The sequence below is a fragment of the Cygnus olor genome, chromosome 10, assembly GCF_009769625.2.
Source record: "Cygnus olor isolate bCygOlo1 chromosome 10, bCygOlo1.pri.v2, whole genome shotgun sequence".
NCBI lineage: Eukaryota > Metazoa > Chordata > Aves > Anseriformes > Anatidae > Cygnus > Cygnus olor.
The window spans coordinates 13,300,499-13,321,764 of NC_049178.1; the positions used below are offsets into that span (position 1 = coordinate 13,300,499).

At 37.3% G+C, this 21,266-nt stretch overlaps 1 protein-coding gene across 6 annotated transcripts in view; it reads right to left on the minus strand.

The window, feature by feature from the left end:
* CFAP20DC (CFAP20 domain containing) overlaps nt 1-11,074 on the minus strand; it is a 70,207-nt gene extending 59,133 nt beyond the window's left edge. For 3 of the 6 annotated variants that reach the window (XM_040568960.1, XM_040568955.1, XM_040568959.1), the window contains exons 1-6: nt 10,853-11,073; nt 10,286-10,375; nt 6,655-6,741; nt 4,427-4,516; nt 4,208-4,301; nt 2,082-2,154 (exon numbers count right to left, since the gene is read on the minus strand). In XM_040568960.1, coding sequence (XP_040424894.1) covers nt 2,082-2,154; nt 4,208-4,301; nt 4,427-4,516; nt 6,655-6,675 — 278 coding nt within the window. In that variant the 5' untranslated portion in view covers nt 6,676-6,741; nt 10,286-10,375; nt 10,853-11,073. The other 3 variants (XM_040568956.1, XM_040568958.1, XM_040568957.1) reach the window with 3 other exon arrangements.
* Between the last annotated feature and the right edge of the window lie 10,192 nt (nt 11,075-21,266).

The following is a 21,266-nucleotide window of genomic DNA, read 5'->3' on the forward strand; positions in this document are numbered from 1 at the left end:
CTAACAAAGTATCTACATTTCTACTCAATTTTTTTCCAAAGAAAAGGCAAGACAGATAATTTAAACAGTTGTTTGCACATTCAGTATTTATGACAGGAATCTCGCATGACTGGTTGATTAGGAGCAAGTTAGAAGGTTTAGCTCAGCTGATGCCAGCAGTGATGGATGGCCTTGAAGAAATTCTTGTTTGCTGATCAGATAAGTCACAGAGTAAAATGCAGAAGAGAGGATGAAGCTCAAACTATATTCATACTATTTCTATTTACGCAGAATGGGAGGGGAAGGAATGTACCATAAAGCATCATTTGCTGCTGTTATAAATCTTGCCAAAGTGTTTTTTACTTAAAAGTAAATTTGCAGGTATGATGGCTTGGTATGCTATGAATTTTCACATGAAGCTACTCAAAGATTCAGTAGTAAGACTATATTATAAGTACATAGCCAGACTATGTAAAAAACTGTCTTGGGCCATTGAACTCCAGGAAGCACCAGCACAATCAATATTCTGTCCACAAACAAGCAATAGATTCCTTTCAAAACATTTGAAATAAAAAGAACTGAATGGCAGTCACTTATTACTAGTATGTATAAGCAACAAGAAGCAAGAAGGACTTGCCTTCATTAATTACTGGATTATCAGGAGTCTGCTAAAATAAAATACAGTGTCTATTTTGCAAGTATTTGCACAGAGTTTATTGGTACATCAATAAATTACAGTTGATTTCTAATACAAAACATTAATTTTTTGAAATAAGTTTCTATCATCTTCTGCATATACACCTTTAGGTAGCTTTGGTTACTTTGAATGCATAAGCATAATTTTATTATAACATAATTAAGTAGTGAAACAGTTACACTGAATTAAACATTTATTATTTCATAAAAATTCAGTGGAAATGTATTAAGACAGATTACTTCATCAACATAGACAATGAAACCACTGCATATAAGAGGAAAGAGAATTATGATTTGTATCAGGTTGTCTGATAATACTGAATTAGAATCTGGAAGGTTAACAGAAAAAAGAAAAGAAGTAAAAAATAAAAGTTACAACTATTTAAATATATTGAATTTATATAGTAAATATAGTCAAATACAGTAATGTAGTGTATGTTTATATATGCTATATATAGCAAATACAAATGCAATGGGAGGTAACAAGAAAGGCAATGAGAAAATGTAAAGCCTAGATACAAGCTCAAAAGAGAAAGTGCAAAGAAAGAGGGAAGAGGCAGTAGAAAATTAGAGTTCTCATGTTTATTAAAAAAAAAAAGAAGAAATAAAAGCAAGTGATAAAAAAGGGAAAATGAAAGAGGAAGAATTGCAGAAAAGTTCTTGATAAGAGGTATAGAAGTACCCTGAAGAACCAAACCCAGTACAAAACCATAGGCAATCTGAAGATACGTTCCTGAACCTGGCACTAAGCCTCTGCCATCTGTCTACAGAATGCCTATGAGAAGCAAATCTGTGTACTTGGTTTCTGCTTACTGCATGACTTATCTTATTTAGTCCCTTTTGCTAAACACTTTTAGAAGTAATACAGCAATTAAAACCATAGGAGCAGAAAGTGTAAGCAGAACTACACTCAGGAAATTCATCAAAGAACAGAGAAGTTACAGAAAGACAAACAAAAATAAAATTCAGCACTGAGTTTACCCAGTTTAATTACATATCATTTAACTCATCTATTCTTGCAGGGCTTCTAATGACGTAATATTTCTTTTGTTAATCTAATTATTAGAATATTTCTTTTTCCCCTAAAGCAAAGGACCCCGGAATAGTGATTGATAAATTTCTTATGAATTTTCGGGAGACCCCTGTGAGCCAATATTTTGTTTGATAAATTCACGTCTCATTTCTTCAGTCTTACCATCTTCATTTACGATTTTAAGAATCTTTTCAATCTTCAGAGGAATGTCAGTAGTTAAAATATCCAAGAAATAATGATCTCATTAGCTTAATTACTTCTTATTGACTTGGTAAGTCATTGTGCTTTAATGGAAAATCTGCCATTACAATTAATGGTTGCAATCAGGCATCCACTTTACATTAAGCATTCAAGGAAATTTTATGCATCTTACAGTAACTCGGTGGAGAAGTCTTGTCCCATTGGCACAAAAATCTGAAGTGTCAGAAACTGCTGGATCAGTCCCACTAGAAACAGAAAAAAATTAAATATGCTGTGTGCACACAAATACACCTTTCACCATCAAGCATTTCAACGTTGTACTATACAGTTTTGCTCTTGCAATACTGTTTCCCAAGGTTCACAAAACACATGAACATGAAAAAAAAAATTCAAACTGCAGTGAAAGTGTTGTTTTAGAGGTTTCATCTGTGTCATTAGAGAAGTTCTCATGAAAATAAAAGGAACCGATTTTTTATGTACACTTATATTGTGTTCCAAGAGCATGTGAACCAAATATCCTGTAACAATTATAAAATAAAGTAATACGTTCATATCAAGATTATCTCAAAACTATATGAAGCTTTTACATTTGTGACAATGTAAACCTTACTAAACAACTTTAAAAAGATCTTGAGTAAAAATGCAATCCAGATCACTGCAACAATGCTCAATGGCGTATTCTGATTTTTACAACTATCACGCTTAACCGAGGCAATAAACACAAGAAAACTTTCGGGATCCAGGGAATCCTGGAATTTGGGGAAAAACAGGTAGTACAAAGCTGTGTGAATTGAACGTTCTATGGTTTTGTTAGCTATTCCACCCGTGAGGATATGGGCTGGTCTTCATTGACTTAGCAAGACTCAACAGCAACAATATTTCTTCTTCTGAAAAATGCCAATTCAAAACTTCTTTCTTTTGTGGGTCAAATAACATTTTAAGATTTCAAATTATATTTGTGTACATAATGTCTTTTATTCTGGAAGAGCATTCCAAATTTACAGTACAACTGGCAGATCGTATATTTGACAGAAATGAAATACTTAAGGCACACACCTGAAGACAGAATGAGACAGAGAGACAGAATGGTAAGAGATGGGAATTTGGCTACAGTATTGCAGCACTAGCTAAAGTTGATTTGAAACCAAACTATTTTTAGCAGTGATAATGCACAGCAGTAATTCTCAAGCCTCGTTTTAGGCTGTAATAGTTTATTTTAGGTTTGGCAATAAACAAATTAAGGTTGGATTTCTCAGAAAGATACATTAGTCTAATATTTACAATACTGAATATAATACTAAAACTTCTTTTATGAAAGTCAGATTACTTTTCAAGGCCTTAGTGCATAACCAGACTAAACTTCTCATTTATTATTTTTTCTGTATGTTTGAGAAAAATTGTATTAATTGGTAATTAAATACCATGCATGAGAAGTATATTAGACGATTCCTACTTTAATCAATTAAAATCACCATCTCAATTTTTCTTCAAAAGCATGTGGTTAAACCTAAAACAGCTTGGTTCATTACTACAAGCCCTATAACACACAACACCCTGCAGCGGAATTTAAGGCATGAATTAAGATGATTGCTGTATGTTCTCTGCAACACAAATTGCTTTGATTTTGGGGCTTTGTTTTGGTGCAAATGATGGGGCTTAATTCCTTCCAATAAATGTTATGATTTTGATTTAAACAAGTGGAAGATCTAGCTCTTACACAACATACCTGACTACAATAATGTGTGCTAAGACCTTTGACTCAATAACAAAGACATACTTGAATAAGAAATGTAAAAATATAGCATTATTCACAGCACTTTTGGGGATTTTTTTGAGTGGAAAGTCACCACACCATAGTGATTTCAGTTAATACAAAATTCATGTATAGTGATAATATCTTTTATTAGACAAATTGATGAAGTAGAAATAAGAAAAGACAAGTGCTCTAACACACATGTCCTGAAAACTTATCTATCTTTTCCAACTGCACCAGTTATTCTGACAGAATCAGAAGTTGTTTGCCAGACATCAGTCTGTAGCAGGATCAGATACAGAAGCAAACCAGAAGAATTAGGACAATATGCAGCAACCAAGGATCTTCCCTTAAGAACTTTAACACAGCATTTCTATACCTTTTACTTATTTGTGCTGACCTGCTAAAAAATTAATGAAAAAACAACTTTGCTAATGCTGAACTAAGCTCAGAATAAAGGAGAATAATACAAGTTTGACATTCCAATATATGACTGCTTTAATAATCAGAACAGCATCATGGACATTTAGTTCTTTGACACTTACGAGCTTGTTTAGTTTCCTTTGGTAGCTGCATTCTGTTGATTTGACTGCTTCCTTCAAGTACAAAAACAAAGCCCTTTATTTCTTTATCATATTCCTACAAAAAGAAACGAACAAACAAACATAAGCATCCTAATATAATTCTTCATCTTAAAAAAAAAGTTTCATTCACATTTTTCTAAGTTTTATACTCTAGGTTTAACAAGTTTCTTAAAAACTTACTTTCCATATAGCTGAAGGATTGCCAAAAATCTTCCATTTTGCTCCTGGGTTCTTGCCTTGAGCACTGAATATTTCAACAAATGGACCACCCTATGATAAAATGGTTTAAGGATGCATCAACCAACCAAATGTTCAGCACAGAATCATCACCGGTCAAGAGTACCAGTGATGTACCAAATACAATCCCACCCCACACCAGAGTCAGTATTACTGATCAGTCAGACAATAGCGTATTAACAGCCTCTAGACTACTACAATATAGCAATGCATATAGTCAATATTTATCTTTATTAGAAGATCAGAACATAAATTTGAAGCAATATCATGAAATATATATATATTTCATGAAATATTTCATGAAATATATATATATATATATATTTCATTCTCTGAAATGCAAAATTATTGTAAAAATTCTAAAAATATGCTGGAGATTTCCAATTTATACTTAGATATACTTTATTTCTACAACTCACCAAATAAAGTGAATTTAAAACATACTGTTAAATGATCAAAAAAATTGTTGCATGTTTGATGTTTTGTCTAACATCCTAAGGAAATTAAGTTTACAGAGTCATGCTGGTTCTGTTTACATGTGTGAGTATGTCAAAGACATTTCCCTGTAACTTTTCTACTAGTTACCAAATTCCAGCCTGATTTGACAGAACAGTTCACGAAACATATAAAGACATCAAAGAATTTAACCATAAGCATTTAGGGAAGCAGGCTTTATCAGCTGTTCTTATGGAATTATCTGCTTCAGTGTTTTTCACAATTGATGTCACAGAAGATGTCTTCTGATGTACTCAGGCTATGGTTTGATCAGCATTTTTTCAGCATTATGGTCAACCTAATCAATCACTACAACTTTGTCTCTCCCTTCTCACTTCTAGTTGTATGCACTTCCCAATACTCTTTATGCTCAGCTGCCCAAACAATTGTACAGAAGTCAGTATGAGCAAGAGGGGCGAGCAGTCGTGCCAGCAAAATAAATGCTTCAAATTATGCTTTCAGAGAACATCAACTCTGTACCGTATATAAATTATTTCCCCCCCATGCCTGACAGATAACCCCGGTGACTACACTTACTAAGTTCTAAGGAGATTAAAAATGGCATTCCATAAACAGCATCCATAAAATATATTTTTAATTCATAATGGATGAAGAAGAATTTAAAAAATATGATGTACTATCGATTTAAAAAGTTATCAGACATATTTAAGGACTATAGGACCAAGCTGTCAGGAAGTTGTAAAATATTCTTAACTGCCAATGTATGTATGTTTGTAACAAATCTTTTGGATCAAACAATTGGAATTTTCTCCAAAATAGAAACAGGTACATATTGTTAACGCTGCAGCCCTTGAGTAGGCCCTGGCTTGATGTTAAAATAACTGAACGGGACATGGAAAACTACTACTGCACACAACATGAGAAAATGCTGAACATAACAAGCACCGATGTGAGAAGCTGACAGAAGTTACTGACAGTGCCGTGATGGATGGCTGGATCTTGTGGATGGCTGAGGAGGAGTTATACAAGAAACTGTTAAACTCCATGAACAACGGAGTTGGAGGGCAGTATGAGGCATCTTTTGGGGACTGCACTCCTACAAGGCCAACAGCACCTAAGTGCCCATATCATTAATACCATATAAAGCTGTGATAGTCTACGTAACAGCACCAGAAATATGTTTCAGGTACAGATGTAGAACATCTGGGACTACTGTGAATAAGTAATTGGGGTGGGTTGCTTTCTTGGGAGTGGACTGGTGTAGAGAAAGGGAAGTAGAGTAGTGAAAAGGAAGGCCAAGAAACAGAAAATGTGATACTAAAGTTTGTGAACAATATGACTGTGCTGGCCGGTGGTACCTCACAGGTAACCTGTGCTGGACCAGGAAGAGAGACCAACCGTCCTGTTCCGACTATACTTTACGAGCTGGGCCTGCTTCCATGACTGGATGGGAGCAGACGGGGCGCCTTCCCTAGCCCACAAGGGAACAGGCAGGAAAACAGTCACTGATATCACCACGTCGGTATCCATTCCAGACCTTACAGCATCTGTAGCTACCCACTATTTCATAACATTTTAATAAAAATACTGAATAATACACTTTCTAAAACATTTCTGTATCTGGACTTTTTGTTCCCCCTGAATAAGCCATTTTAATTGAGTTCTCTCAAAGGTGAAATGGAAGAGGGTAAAAATTAAAACTATTTCTGTTTTACCTGATACTGATTTTTGAACATTTTCCAGCTTTCACAGCAAAAAAAATATTTCAGGTTTTCAATCAGTAAAGACACTTATACACTACCCTGCAAATAAAAAAAAAAAACAAAACACAATTTATATGGGATTTGACATGAAAAAATTCCTATATTGAAACTCGAACAATATTTTAAAAGATACAAATACTATTCTTAAATAGCCTTCATAATAGAATGTATATCAACTGCATCAGACGGCTACCACAAGAGAATCAAGTTCCAAAAACTATTAATATTGATGCTATTTTGGAAAATGTTTTTTTATGCATCAAGTGCTCAATGATACCTTTCCTCACATTCCAAGTTGAAATTGTAATTTTATCATCACCCCTTATTTTTAACAATGAAGGATTCCTCACGGTTTAAAAACGAGTGAAAATTATCTTTAACACACATTGTTTTTATTACTCTTTTTTATCAAGTGCTCACTGGAAAACATCAGAATTCCTTTAAAGAGGGGCTTAACATTTAATATAAAAAAAGAGAATCATATGGAACAGCTGCAATAGAAACCACTCCATCTAGAGATATTTGGCAGAGACTTCTTAGACAAATTATCTTCTTTCAAATTCAGCAGTCTCCTTTGAGGATGATTACTCTAAGACTCAAACCAAACACTTAAGTTATTTTGAGGGCTGCTAAAGTCAATGTGAGTTAAGGGATTTCTGCAGTTGGAGAATCAGAACAGTAGAAAGTGAAGGGATTGATACGGAAGCCTCCCACTTCTCTTTTTGATTGTGCAGAATATTTGCAATTTCATCTGAAGTCAGCAGAATGTGAAGGGCCCCTGAACATAAAAAGCAGTTGTCAGTCTTAATCAGCAACTAGGACCAGTCACAAGAGACAACATGCACCTTCACTGTGGAAACTGAAAGTGCTCATCAACTCAGAGAAAACATTTCAAAAGACTGTGCTTCTAATTCATTTGTTATACCTTGTTTATGTACATTGCTTCAGCTCAGTACAGAGTACTTGCAAAATTAAATTAGTTTTAATTTCTGGAATTTTTTGGAGCCTGAAATTGTTTTCTTTAAACAGATCAGAAGAATATGCCGACCAGGAGAATGTAAGTATAGCTTCACATGAAGAAAAGTTTAGATGTAATACTGGCCTCTCACAACCAGAGAGCAACAAAAAGTTTAAAATATTATAAGATGATACACAACTGCAAATGAGCTAGAAATTCAGTGACAAATTGCATGACTTCATAAACAATTTACACAGTTGAAAGATTAGAACATCATTCTATTTTAAAAAATGTATCACCATTCATTTAGGAAAATGTGATGAAACCAGTTGATGTTAAACAGCATTCTATTTTAACAAGGAACAATTATTGTAAACCTCCAAGTTGACTGTAAATGAAATAAAAATGGAAAAATATAAACACACAGAAATTAGAAACATGTAGCATGCTGTTACCAGAAACATTAGTTCATTTTCATCCTTTTGATTAGGAAGAAAATGAAATTTAGAAACCATATCATGTGTAACAAGCTTATCAGGCTAAAGCTACTTAGCAAGGTGGACAGCTACAGTATCTGCAAACACTGCTGTAGTTAGAATTACAGAGAAGACATGGAAAGTAATACTTCATTTTCTTCACTGTTCTCTCATAAAGTGCACCTGGTTTTCATAGACTCAGCCCACTAACAAGTACATCATGCATTGCTTTGAAAGAAGATGCAAATAGCTCTGTGTAAGTGCAAAGTGAGTGGAAGCCATGTTGATATATTAACTTGGGTTCAATACTGTGCTAATACTCTTTGCCTTTCAGCACTGCTTATTAGCTTTGGCTTGACATCACATTAATTTATCTCCACATTGTATTGTATGGAAATAGTTCTCACCTGGTTGGTGCTGAGCATGGAAAAAACATGTGTGCTGGTAAAACACCACGTAGACACACATATTTCACAGAAAAAAACTTCTGCTAACAATTAGTCCTTAAATTGAAGTGGAGAAAGCATGGTGTAAACTGAAAAGTTCTAATTCAAATGATATGTTTAAGAAAAAGTAGAAAGCATGATCAAATAATCAAAGACTTTCAATGGATCACAGAAAGGGTAGAAATATATATGAAAAGGTAACATCTAGTAAGTGCATGGTATTAAAAAGAAAAAAAAAAAACCTCTGAGGTGAAGAACACTTATTGAAGGACTAGAAATCTCATATGACCACTAGAAATCTTTAATTTTCAAATCATCAAATAGAATTCATGGCTTAAAATGTGGCTTAGTACTTAAAATGTGGCTTAGTATTTGTCACCAATGCAGTTGTTTTTGAAACTGACATACATACAGGCTACGTCAATTATTAATTTGCAGAACGTATTTTATATAGATTCAGAAAACTGAAGAGACTCCTAACTATCAAATTCATAACGAGATGGCTCTTTCTAACTTTAGCTAAAAGCCAGCTAGATTCAAAGTTTGTTACCATTTGTGTTGGGACAATTCATACTACGAAGCTGATTACTGTAAATTGATCAGGGAAACACGTGAAAAAGACTGGAAAATTCATAATTGCAATATTTTTCCATTTTCATCACTCCTATTCCTATCCTCTCCATAAAATCAAAAAAAGGGCTTAAAACCCAGAGGAATTATTTTTGAAAAAAGAGGGGCTATTTTAGAAAAAAATCAACAGCATCTTGAAATATAAGCCCTCCACTTTTTTTTTTTTTGCATATTTTTCAAATAAATCTTTTTTATGACATCTTAATAGAATGCTGTAAAGTGGCAGTTCTCTCATTTTTCTTTCACAGATCAAGCTTTTTTTTTTTTCCCTGAACCATGTACTTTAGTACATCTGCCCAACTAGAAATACAGGCTTAAAGTGTCAGTCGATGACAAACCATGAAGAATAGAAAAATATGGTTTATAAAGTTAAGTGACAATGAAAAGATATTTATGTTTGGATGAACAGATTCCTTTCAGAATTTACCTTGAGATGTCTTGAATTGTACACTGACTGATCATTAGTTTTATAATGCCTCCCGCACCAAAAATAAAGTAGCAACAGTCCAAAGGGCCCTTTAACCCTCTTCCTCACAAACCACTCAGGACCCTGCAAAATTACCCCCATCCTATGACACATTCTCATGTATATTTTGTTCTTCCAACTAGAATGTTTCATGCTGTGATATAGCACATTTCAATGGTATTTTGTGTACATGTAGCCCCATGTTTCTAACAATCGGGCCCTTGTAAATTACAAGCAAAAAAGCATTTCACAAACAGTAAACACAAACCTTCAGGCTTCTTTAAATTACCTAATACTAAGTACTATTATACCCCATGGGAGAAAGGGAGAGACAGACTCATGCACTCCTAAACTCCTCTGTAGCCATGGCTAGTCCCTTGACTTAAAAGGGACTATTTACACAAGTATATGAGTATACTTTTCTGATCAATTTCCATGTGTTGAAAAAGCTGTGTTTATTTATTTTTCTATTCCAGAGACAAAAGTGTGAAGCAAAGTAAAGTGAACGCGCACCTCCTACTAATTCGCATTGAAAAATGACACAAACACACTATTTTTGGCAGGGAACGTAGGCTTAGACCCAAGACTGTTAATACATATAACTCACCATCATGGGCCCAAAGCCAGTGCTGATTTATGGTAGGCTGGGACACACCAGGGAAAGCAGTTCATCACTGATGAAGGGTTTTAGCATCTTCTAGACAAATGAATTCCACATACTGAATATTTAAAGCTGGGTTTGTAACACTGCTATATATTTTCTCAAAACACAAGTTAACATAATAAATGGGCAAAAAGACCATTAATAAACTATACTAAGACTGCCAGCGTTCCTATGCCTGAAGTGGCGGAGGCAGCCTTTACACGCAACTTGCAGAATTAAGAAGTTAAAAAAAAAAAAAACAGAATCAAACTTTTCATTTTTAGAAACATGCAACCGCAAAGCGTTTTGATACGGGGTGATTCAAGCACCGGCATCCCCGTAAATCAGTTTCCCTGCGCCACAACAGGGCCGCGTCCCTCCAGCGCACAGCCGGGCTCCCCCGTCCCTCCGCCGCCGGGGCCGTCCTGAACACCGGCCGGCACAGCCGTCCCGCTCCGGCAAGGCCCCACCGCTGGCCGCGGAGGACCGGGGTCGCTTTGCTCGGGGACCTCAGCCCCCGCCGGGTCTCACCTGGCCGATGGTGGCTGGGGACGAGGCCGCACCTACAGCAGGGGCGGGCCCAGGGCTCGCCGAGAGGCGGGGATGAGCGGGGAGGAAGCCGTTGGAAATGGCGGCGCGCGCGAAGCGGCCAGGTCGCTGGGTGATGGCGGCCGGGCGTTGGGTGCCCTCGGCCGCGAGCTCGAGTGAGGGGACTGGGGGTCTCCCGGTGATGGCAGGGCTGCCCGCAGGCCGAGTGGATAAAAACTGGCCAAGCGTGAGGGCTGCTGGCCCTCGGACAAGGCTGTGCTGGTCCCCATGCAGGGTGCCAGAGAGTCCTTTATTATTTATATTTTTTTCCTCTGAGAAGGATGCGGGAAGCTATGAACTGAAGCAGCTGCGTAAAAGCCCTTGGTCTTTATGGAATTAATTAGACTTGTGGACCATGCATTTTTCTCTTAGGAGATGAGCACAGCACCATTAGTTTAACGTTGTCAGGAATAAGTCTTGAAGGCTTCAAAAGCCTGTGGGAAGAGGTCACAGGGAACCAATTTGATCCAGGGTTTTGGAATAGCACTCACAGAAGATCATTCCTTGAAATCACCACTCTTTATCACGGCATTTCCTTATGAAACTTCATAGCCTTTTCACACACATGCAAATAAATAATTGAATACCCCCTTCTCTCTCAAAGCGTGCCTTAACATTTCTACTAAGAATTAAGGACCCTGTAACCCATCACACTGATGAAATCCATGAACTGAAGGTGCTGAGCCACCAGCGGGTCTGATAGTGTTTCAGCCCATCTTCACCCTGTTCATCATCTTCCTTTCCTTTGCTGCTGAAAGGTACTCTCCTGGTCTTGTCAAGGAGGGGAATGAGTTAGGATTTATTTAGCTTTCTCATTTTACCTTAGGATTTTCAAAGAAATCACATTCAGTGTAGTTTTATCATACGTGGATTACACATATTAGAGTTCTTGGGTATTAGAGATAAAGAAAACAGTAATACTAAAACTGAACAACGGTTTTAGTAGCTCAGTAAAAATTAAATAAAAACAGTTGATAGAACAAGGGCAAAAGAGAGATGGTGATATCAAAAGGCAGGTTAAAAAACTGTTGGGGAGTTCTGTAGACAACAGAAACTACATTGTTCATTATATATGGTTTAACCAGAAGTCATCTTGAAATTCATTGACACAAGTCTGTATTTAAAAAGACCAAAAACTTTGTGACAGGTCTATGGCCTGAGGAGCTAAGAAATTCTGGTTAAATATCAAGTTTCAGACTGAAGAACCTGAGGTAATAAAGGTGTGTAAAGCAGCCAGCTGTGAGCAGAAGATGTGGAATTAGCTGCCTGCCTGTGCAGGGCAGCTTTGGGCTGCACAAGGCCCTTTTGCCAGTGGCTGGAGAAAACAGGTTTCAGAGGTAGTGTGAGGGGAAATTTTTTTCATAGTTTTACAGTTTTACAGTAGAAACCATATATTTTTTGTTGACCCTATCTCTCAGAAACAGCAGGTAGTGTAAAACTAGCAAGGAACCATGTGTCATTAAACTTGGCCCCTCTTTGACCTGGTCCCTTCATACTTGAAGGTCCGATTTGGAAGTATGGTAATGTGGGAATATTGTGAAAATAATGATTAGAAAATCAAGATGTTTGTTACACTGGCTTCTCTATGGTTGTATCTTCAGGTCAGCTGCTGTTGCTACCTGAGCTGCTGGGTTATGTATTTTTCTTTGACTATATGTTTTAGGCCTCTGTGCAGAGTACATCTACTAAAGAGTCCTGGAAAGGTATGATGAATGTTCTGCAAGTACTTGGGTAATAATCTGGGGAAAACTGTGAGAATTCATACACATTTATCTTCAAATACAACCCTTCCACATTCTGAACTGAAACCCACATACATTACAACATATTTCAGTGAATGAATTTTTACTGTGTCTTGGAGCAGGAAATTGGAACATACAGACATCTCTTCTTCATGTAAATGCTAAAAGCACAAGGTGTGGTTAGATCTCTGTCTTAAATTAAAATTCCAAGGTGTTAGTAGTGTCATGCTGGGAACAGAATTGATTTAATTTATGATAGTGTTCAACATGCACTAGATATTTGATGTATGATATTAAACCCAGCCATTTTTAAAGGACCCCCACTGGCATAGGTTGGCTTTGTATCGATAGGAATAGTACTATAATTTCCTTCATCCATTCCTGACTTTTCCTTATTGCATACCATCGCTCACAGTTGAAGCAGCCTGCCAGCTGATACATGCCAGGTGGCCTCCCTTCCCTCATGTGTAAAGCTCCATTTCAGCTCTAACGACCATTTGCCAGTCTGATCTGTATTCTGTTGTTCTGAATTGTTTTGTTTTATGCCTTTATAGACTGTCAGTTCATGTAGTCTGGAAGTCCCTTGTCTTTCTAGTTCATACTGTATACTGTGAAACACCTTGTTATGTTTTGGAAGGTATATAATATACATAAAAGTTAAGCTGAGAAAGAAGACACCTGGGCATTCTTTGAAATTTTCTGTAAACCCTTCCTGCCTTTCTTGACTTACAGTGAAGGGAGACACGATATGCTTTGCTGCCTGCTTAGCCTTCACTTGGTAACAGCTGCCATGGAGCTGAGGCGTATTTGCCCCAACGCCAGGCCTGTCTTTATTTCCCTTGAGCATTGCTCCTCGGCTAGTGACCTTCCTTATATATGTTTGCCAAGATTATGCCATACAGTAATTTAACTACATAGTCATCATTGTATCCACACTGTTTATTGGTCTCGGAAAATTTTCCAGCAGAATGTACACGTAGTCTTTAATTGTGTCTCATTTTTGTTTGTTCCTTGGTCTTCTGATACAAATAAAAAAAAAAAAAGAAAAAAAGGTGGAATTCATTAGTTATCCTGGCTGTCTCAATTTGAGCTTCTATAACAGAATAATTTTTCTGAGAGAGATACATATATACAAGTAAGGCTTTTCTTTCAGAAATATGGAGTAATGCCTTCAATTTAGAAAACACAGTAATTTGAAGAAGACTGTTGTTGGGTATGTCACAAATGGACAACTGGTTCACAAGCTATTTTCCTAAGCCCCACAAATACTTCCTCAACAGAAGTTCTGTAGAATCCCTATTTGAGGACTGGGAAATAGTTAAGAAAATACTTGTCTGGCCTAATTTTTGGTGTGTACTTCCAAGATTAGACTTCTGTCACCACTCTTCAGGTCTTGGTGCTCAGGCTTGGAAGGGTATTCCAGGGAGGGCCACAATGAAGGGACATGTTGGGGGGCCAGATGCTGCTGCAGTAGAGGTTGAAAGCCGTGGAGGCATTCCTTCTGCATGTCTTTTCTTTACACCACAGTGGATAGTGCTGAGGTGAGAGCGAAGACTTCAGTATCCCACTATCACCAGATTAATTCTGTTCATGAAGCGTATAAAAAATCATATTCTTTCTGTGAAATAAATGCACTGCACCACTCCAGAAAGCATTGAGTGCTCAGACAATAATACTTGAAGCTGGAAAATAGGCTACTTATGTCTTGTCAGGCTTTATTGGAATCCACCCATGTGATCGGTTGGCCAAATTTCAGTTCAAAGCAGACATTTAAACCCTGAAAATCATGGAGACGTATTTAATGAGAATGCCTAACTAGGTAGCTAGTATTCGTGGATGTAGAAAGACCATCACAGAGCTGAAAAGAATATTGATTTGTTCTCTTTTTTTGCTTTGTTGGGTTTTATATGGGACAACCGATATCTGTTTATGGATAAAAAAAAGTGATCACATCTGAAAAAAGGCAGTATAATTCTTTAACTAAAAGACCGATCAGCTTTGTGCAGTATGTGTGCTAATGACCTCCATTCCTTCAGAGCAATTCGTTAGTTATGTAGCAGCAATGAAAGCACAGAGGAAACTGATGACTTGCCATGGTTTGGTATAATATTTAAGCAATCTGTATTTAAGTTTGGCAGTTACATTAAAGTGAAAGAAGTTCTCTTTGCACTTGCTAAGGTGCTTTATAGTAGTTACAGTCTTTAAACACTCCAAACTATGCTGATCTACTGGTTGTTTTGTTTCAGCTTTACAGTGTAGAAGGAGATTTTGTCTAATATCTTCTATATTTTGTTCATGCTTCTTTGATTCAGAGAGTTCTTCAAACAGCCTTTGGATGACCGATGGAAACTTCAGATAGTATAGCCACTTTTCTCTGTTCAGTAAAGCCATTAAATGATAAACTATTGATTTTTATAATACAATTAAGTTGCCAATGTTTTCTTAAGAAATCATTTTACATTTTCTGTATTATGCACTCAGCACATTGTCTGTTGTAAGTCAGATTAGGTAGTGTTCTCAGTCTGAAATGAAACTGTATTCATGCTACTCTCAGAATGAAACCATCTCCATGCTAGTCTCAGCACTGCAGAGGATTTCACTCTAAATTCAACTGATAACCTTTATCTGTTTGATCATGATGTGTATATATACAATAAAAAAATTTAAGCACTGTAATTTGCTGTTATTGGGACATTCTTAAGGCAGAGAGTTTATCAAAAAGTGTTAGTGACTTGCGTAGACAAGAAGAAAAATTACAATTTCACAAAAAGCCTCATGATCCAGGGTTAAAATGGACAGCTATCTAGACTCACAGAGGAATTTCTTCATCTCTCCATCACACAGATTGTACAATGAAGGAGAATACCACAGAGTATTTATTCTGAAGTACCATGAAGTATTAGAAGGCAAGATATTAGTTGTGATGGGTCAAAATGGTCTATTCTGTTCTGACATTTCGTGTGTTCTTTTGTGCTGAGACAGGATAAACAGAGCCTTTATTCGTTCTGATTACTATATCTATATATTTTTTTTTTCTTTCTTTCCGATTTTTATTTTTTCTGGGAGGATGGAAAAAGAAGTCAATATGTACTTTGACATTTCTCATCCAACTTGTCAGATTTTTGTTTAACGTTTTGATGCTGTGTTTTCATTTATTTATTGTTCACATTGTTAGGGTTTAAGGTTTCTCACAGTATGCACCAATATAAATGTCTCTGCTGTGATATCTCTTAAATTAATCCTTTTGAATTAATGTAGGGTTTTGCAGAAATACAAGTACTTTTAAATAAAACTTTCTGCACATTTGGAATACAGATAAACACACAGACTCAGAGATTTTGAGAACTGAAGGGCATCTGCAATTTTCACAGACTTCCTTTGGGCTGAAGCACTGGATAGGATACAACGTTCTCCATTTTGCCTTTATGAAATTGTTCTTTGAACAAAAGACTTCACAAAGACAGGTTTCCTGCTGATTTGTCCCCTAAGTTCTTCTCATCTAATAACCTCAACTTCTGCTGTCTCTTGTGACTCCCTTAAAACAACAACCCCACTTGTCTTTTTCTCTTATGATATTTTCACAGTCCTACATCTCCTGTCACTTATCCTCTGCCTTGGCCATTTTCTGTTTTCCTAAAACTCTTCTTCCCCTGATGTAGAACTCCCAGATATCCTAAGTCCTCTGTCCTTCTGCTCGGCAGCCAGACAAGAAAGTATCTGCTGTGATTTGTCCAGTACAGTCAATGTGCTGAGTGGACAGCCAGTAAGTGTCTATTAGCCTGGCCACTGCCAAAGAAAATGAATAGTGGCTTAATTCTTCCCGCCTTTCACGTACGGCAGAATTAATAAAATCTCTTCTCAGCTGTTGATTCTTAGGAAACTTGCAGGGACCTAATATCTCATGATATTCCACTTGAAATAAGGCTAAAAAATGTCACAGATTTTGAAAGAAAGATTTTGATTACTTGCACAGTGTGCTTGACTTGATGTCTTACATTTCTATGCAATGTGGTATATTCTGCGAGTTGGTTGACTGGCCTTTTGTTTATATATTTGACCCAAAACATAAATCAATATTTACTGTGTTATGACTGAGTAGTTGGCTATCCAAAGCACCAAGATGTGTTAAGATTAAAGTTTGTGTTCCTCTTTCAGATACAGTTAGCTGTATGGAAGCTGAGTGGAAAGAACAGTGGAAGTTTTACGTAATTTCTTACAATATTTGTTCAACAAGTGTTCAGACAAATGCTTCTATATATTTCGAAGAGGGATTTGACTTTTTTTTTTTTTTTTTCGTCATGAGGAAAACATGAACAAAACTAAACCCAGTGATATGACTGTGACCTGCCTTTTATAAGTCTATATGCTTGCTTACAGAGACTTCTTTGTAGTAGGCAGGTTGGCAGAAATACATTGCTCACTTCCAAGCTATGAATTCTGTATGACTTTAACTGATTCCTCTCATAGGAAAAAGCAGTGCAATGTGAATTACTCTAATTACTCATATGAATTACTCATTTTAAATTAATGAAGTAAGTGCCATGGGCTACTGTAGGAGCAGCTATACTCATACAAGATAGTGCATGAAGAGGTACGTTTATTCTTATCAGTGTGCATTGCTAAGGTGAAAGTACACAATGCTTTTGTGTGCACTAATGATCTGAACTTGCCCAGAGTTTTCACAGAACTCTGCTGATATTGTTTGTATGCTTTCATCATTAGGTGTTAGGAATAAAGCCAAAAGCATGGTAACTGCAGACAAATAGTCTCTAGGGAATTTCTAAAATAGGAAAGGTTTTCTAGTCTGTTCAACTTCTGTTGTGCTTCTTCTGGCTGGTGCAGAAGCTTGGGATACAGAACAGAGGGATTTGAGAGACGGAACAACTTCTCAACTCATGGGCTGTGCCACAGAGTAAAGTTTGAAATGTCAATCACTGTATAAAGTAATGCTGCATTTCAGTGTCACCTCCTTACTCAGTATTTCCTATTCTTCCCAAGAATAAATGTCTGAAAGAAGCAACTGTTCCTAGGAGAAATCAGATTGGCATGATTCAGGAGATAACAGTGCCCAAGGGGACCCATGCACCAGAGACATCATGGTGATGTGAAACTGTTTATGGGCTTGATTCCTCATCAGTGTCATGAACCTGGGAAAAGAGATAACTTCTTTATTGTGGCCCTTCTCTGACTGAACTTTTTGTTCTTTTTGGATCTCGCTGCTAAATATCTCATTTTCTGACTAAGACAGAATATACTGCACCTTGAATCTAGGGAAGATGGGAGACTCTCTGCCGCTGGGTGGCTGCTGAGATAAATAGGGTTACTCAGGTCCAAGTGATGATGGAATTTGTTTTACCTCAGCAGTGGCAGACATTGGCACTGATGTCAAATTTGCCGCTAATAGAGATTTGGATTGGCAGCCATGAAGGTGAACTAGGCTGGATAAAAAATATGGCACCTGGCATTTTTGCTTTCAGCAACTTGTCTTTTTGGCCACTGCTCAGCACTGATTTAATGGAATACATTTAGGAGAAATCTACAGGGACAGCTTTGATAAGGTAACTCATTTTCTGTATAACAAAATGCAATTGAACGCCTCTAGTTGGACTGTAGTAGTGTATGTGATTTGGCATCTCTTACAGAAATTAAAGATAATGCTCATCAAAAAGAAAGTTGCAAAGTGAGCAAAGAAGGATGTAAAGGTCTTAGAACTACAGGAAACACTAGAAAGTTTTAGTTGAAGGGGGAATACAATTTTTAAGAGCTGGTCTTGTGACTAATTTATTTAGTATTTTGGTTAGTATCATTGTCTTAAAAAGAGACATTCGTAAAATATACAGATGGCATAACTGTGAATAGGAGCAGCTTGTCAGATAAGAAGAACTATATGAAATTGAGGCCTGGAACAGTTAAAATCAGATGAAATTCACTGGCATGCAGTGCAAGGTCATGCATTTAGAGACTAACAAGTTTCAAGCTCATGTATCGGAAATGACTGAGGAAGAAAAAGAAGTGCTGAAGCTAAAGAGCAATGCTGGCAAAAGGACAAATGAGTATAAAGCAATCATGAATACAATTAAATTTGGAAACTAGAAGGACATTTTTAGTTGTCAATGAAGTGAAATTCTGGAACAGCTTTCCACTGAGAGATATGGGGGCAAAAATAACTAATTATTTTTAAGACAAAGCAATGTAAAGGGGTTGTTAAGACATGATGGCTTGAATGAGCAGCAGACCAGACTCCAGGAGGTCCTCTCACCTTTTTTCTTAGGAGTAAAGCCATATATCAATTCAATGTCTTGCATATTTGTCTCTTCCTTTCTTGGAGACAAGACCCTAAGACCTGATCTTGGATAACTATTAAAAAGGGGGAAGTATTAAACTCTATATAAATTTCTTTATTAAAGATTAAAGATGACTGAAAATAAATTATTTTTACCAAAAGATGCCAAGATCTGCTTATCCCTCAAACCTTACATGTAGCTTCTACTGCTAATTCTTTATATACTGTAACTGAAAGCGACTAAACAACTTTCATTATGAAGACATCCTGCCACATGCAGTGACAAGTTTGTGGGACATCTGTTTGCTCTGAGGAGGAGTTGGGATATTGGAGAGTAACAGATTAATACATTCACAGTGTTTCTTGTAGTGTGTGCCACCACTGCAAAATGAGAGTGAAGGAACAAAACCCACTTTGCATCTGTCAAGGCCAGCATGCCAATGTGCAGAGATCACAGTGGGGAGAAAAGGACAGACCAGTACTAAATGCTTTTTTGCTCTTGTATCCTTTAAAATGTTCTTTTTATGCTTCATTCCCATGTAAAGAGCCAGATCTTCATTTGCGGCTGCATGTGAAGGTGGCATAAAGGCTGCCTTTTATGCCAAAAGTACCCCGAAGCCGTTCAGCTTCTGCTGCAATTCCCAGAGAAATCTCACCTCCTCTGGTTTGTCCGCCCATGCCCACGGAGGCTGTTCTGACAGCTCGGGACTGCAGAGCATTCAGGGCACACTGGAAATGTCCTGTTTCCTGGGGTAATGTAAAATCTGCAAGGAAGGCTGCTTGCCAGTGACTGACTAACAGGCTTTAGGGCTGCTTGAAGCCATTAGAATAGTGGATAGCAGCTGGCATACAAAGAGGGATTGGGATCAGGCTCAATGGGCATGAGAAGGGGTTTTCTGGATATTGCCTTAGGTGATTGAGAGGAGAATGAGGCCTCTCTGTCTTCCGTGGCTTCAGTGCGAGATGCTGCAACTCATGTCAGCATTTTCCTCTAAGGATGAGTAGGAACGTTTTGGGGGATTACTCTGAGTGAGGGTCAGTCAACAAAGTCAATTGCCTTTCAGGCCATATTTTGAACGGTTATGCAGGGCCATTGGCACTGAGCTGAAACATGAAAGAGCTTTCTGTAAAGAGCTAAAAAAACACGAGGCATTTTGCACTGGCTTTCCCTGCCTCTCCTGCTGTGATCTCTGTCCGCTGGCACTCCAGCCATGGCTGATGCAAGGCGTTTTTGTCCCCTTATTTTCAGTCTGTGGCTGTGATATCCATTACATCAGACACTGAACACCTATTACACACTCTCCCAGATCCACTCAGTGCCTTCTGCAAGTAAATATGTGGTGTGGATTCTGGCTTGTTTGGGATTTATTATTTATTTTTTATTTTTTTAGAAAACTATATTCAGGATATCTAACTTTGCGTTGTATAAATTACTGACAATTAAGCTAATCCACAGATTTATGTTACTTTGCTTTTCTGGTGCATATCATATGTTCCTTGGATTCAGCCACCATCACATCAAGAGTGTGCTCAGATTACTGAGTAACCTTAACCAACAAGTGGAATTTTCCAGGGATCTTAGTTTTTTGACACTTTCTAAAACAGTAGCATCCTTTAGCATCAGCAGCCACTAGGGTATAGAATACAAGATTCTTTTCTGTTTATTTTTTTTTAACTTACTAATATTCATGTTGCATAATTTAGTATTTCTGGTACAGAACAATAATTAGAATAATGGATAATTGGATGAAAATTCAGGTGTTCTTACACTGACATATGGTAAATGCATGGGGGTGATTCACATGCATATGTTTGGAGTGTGGTAGCAATCTTACTCAAATTTCTATCTGGCAGGTGCCCACAGCACTGTAATCCTCATCCTCTGTGTCACTAAAGAAACATCCTTCAGCAGTTTGAGAAAGAAGCTGAGGATCTAAGCTGGCAGCAAGGCTTAAGTGCTCCCCACCTCTTCCCCTTGAAACTGTCAGTGTAGGTGAAATCTAAAGAACTTGAGAGGAAAAAAGCGCAATGCTGATATTGCTGCTCCTGCTGTGGCTTTGGGTTTGTCCAGCAGACACTTCTGCCACCCCTGCAACCTGCCCTTGGAGGGCCAGTCTATGACCCATCACCTCCCTGTTGTGCAGGGCAAGGATCCTTCACCCTCTGCATGCTGGTTCGCAACAAAAGAGGACTCAAAGTAAATGTGGATTTGTGAAGGTCTTTCTGTCTGTGTAGTGTTTTAGTAGCACCTAATTTGTTCAACGTAGATTTCCCAAATTGTGCTCTCAGTAACATTTACAATCTATGTCACTGTTTCAATGCATGCCCTTAT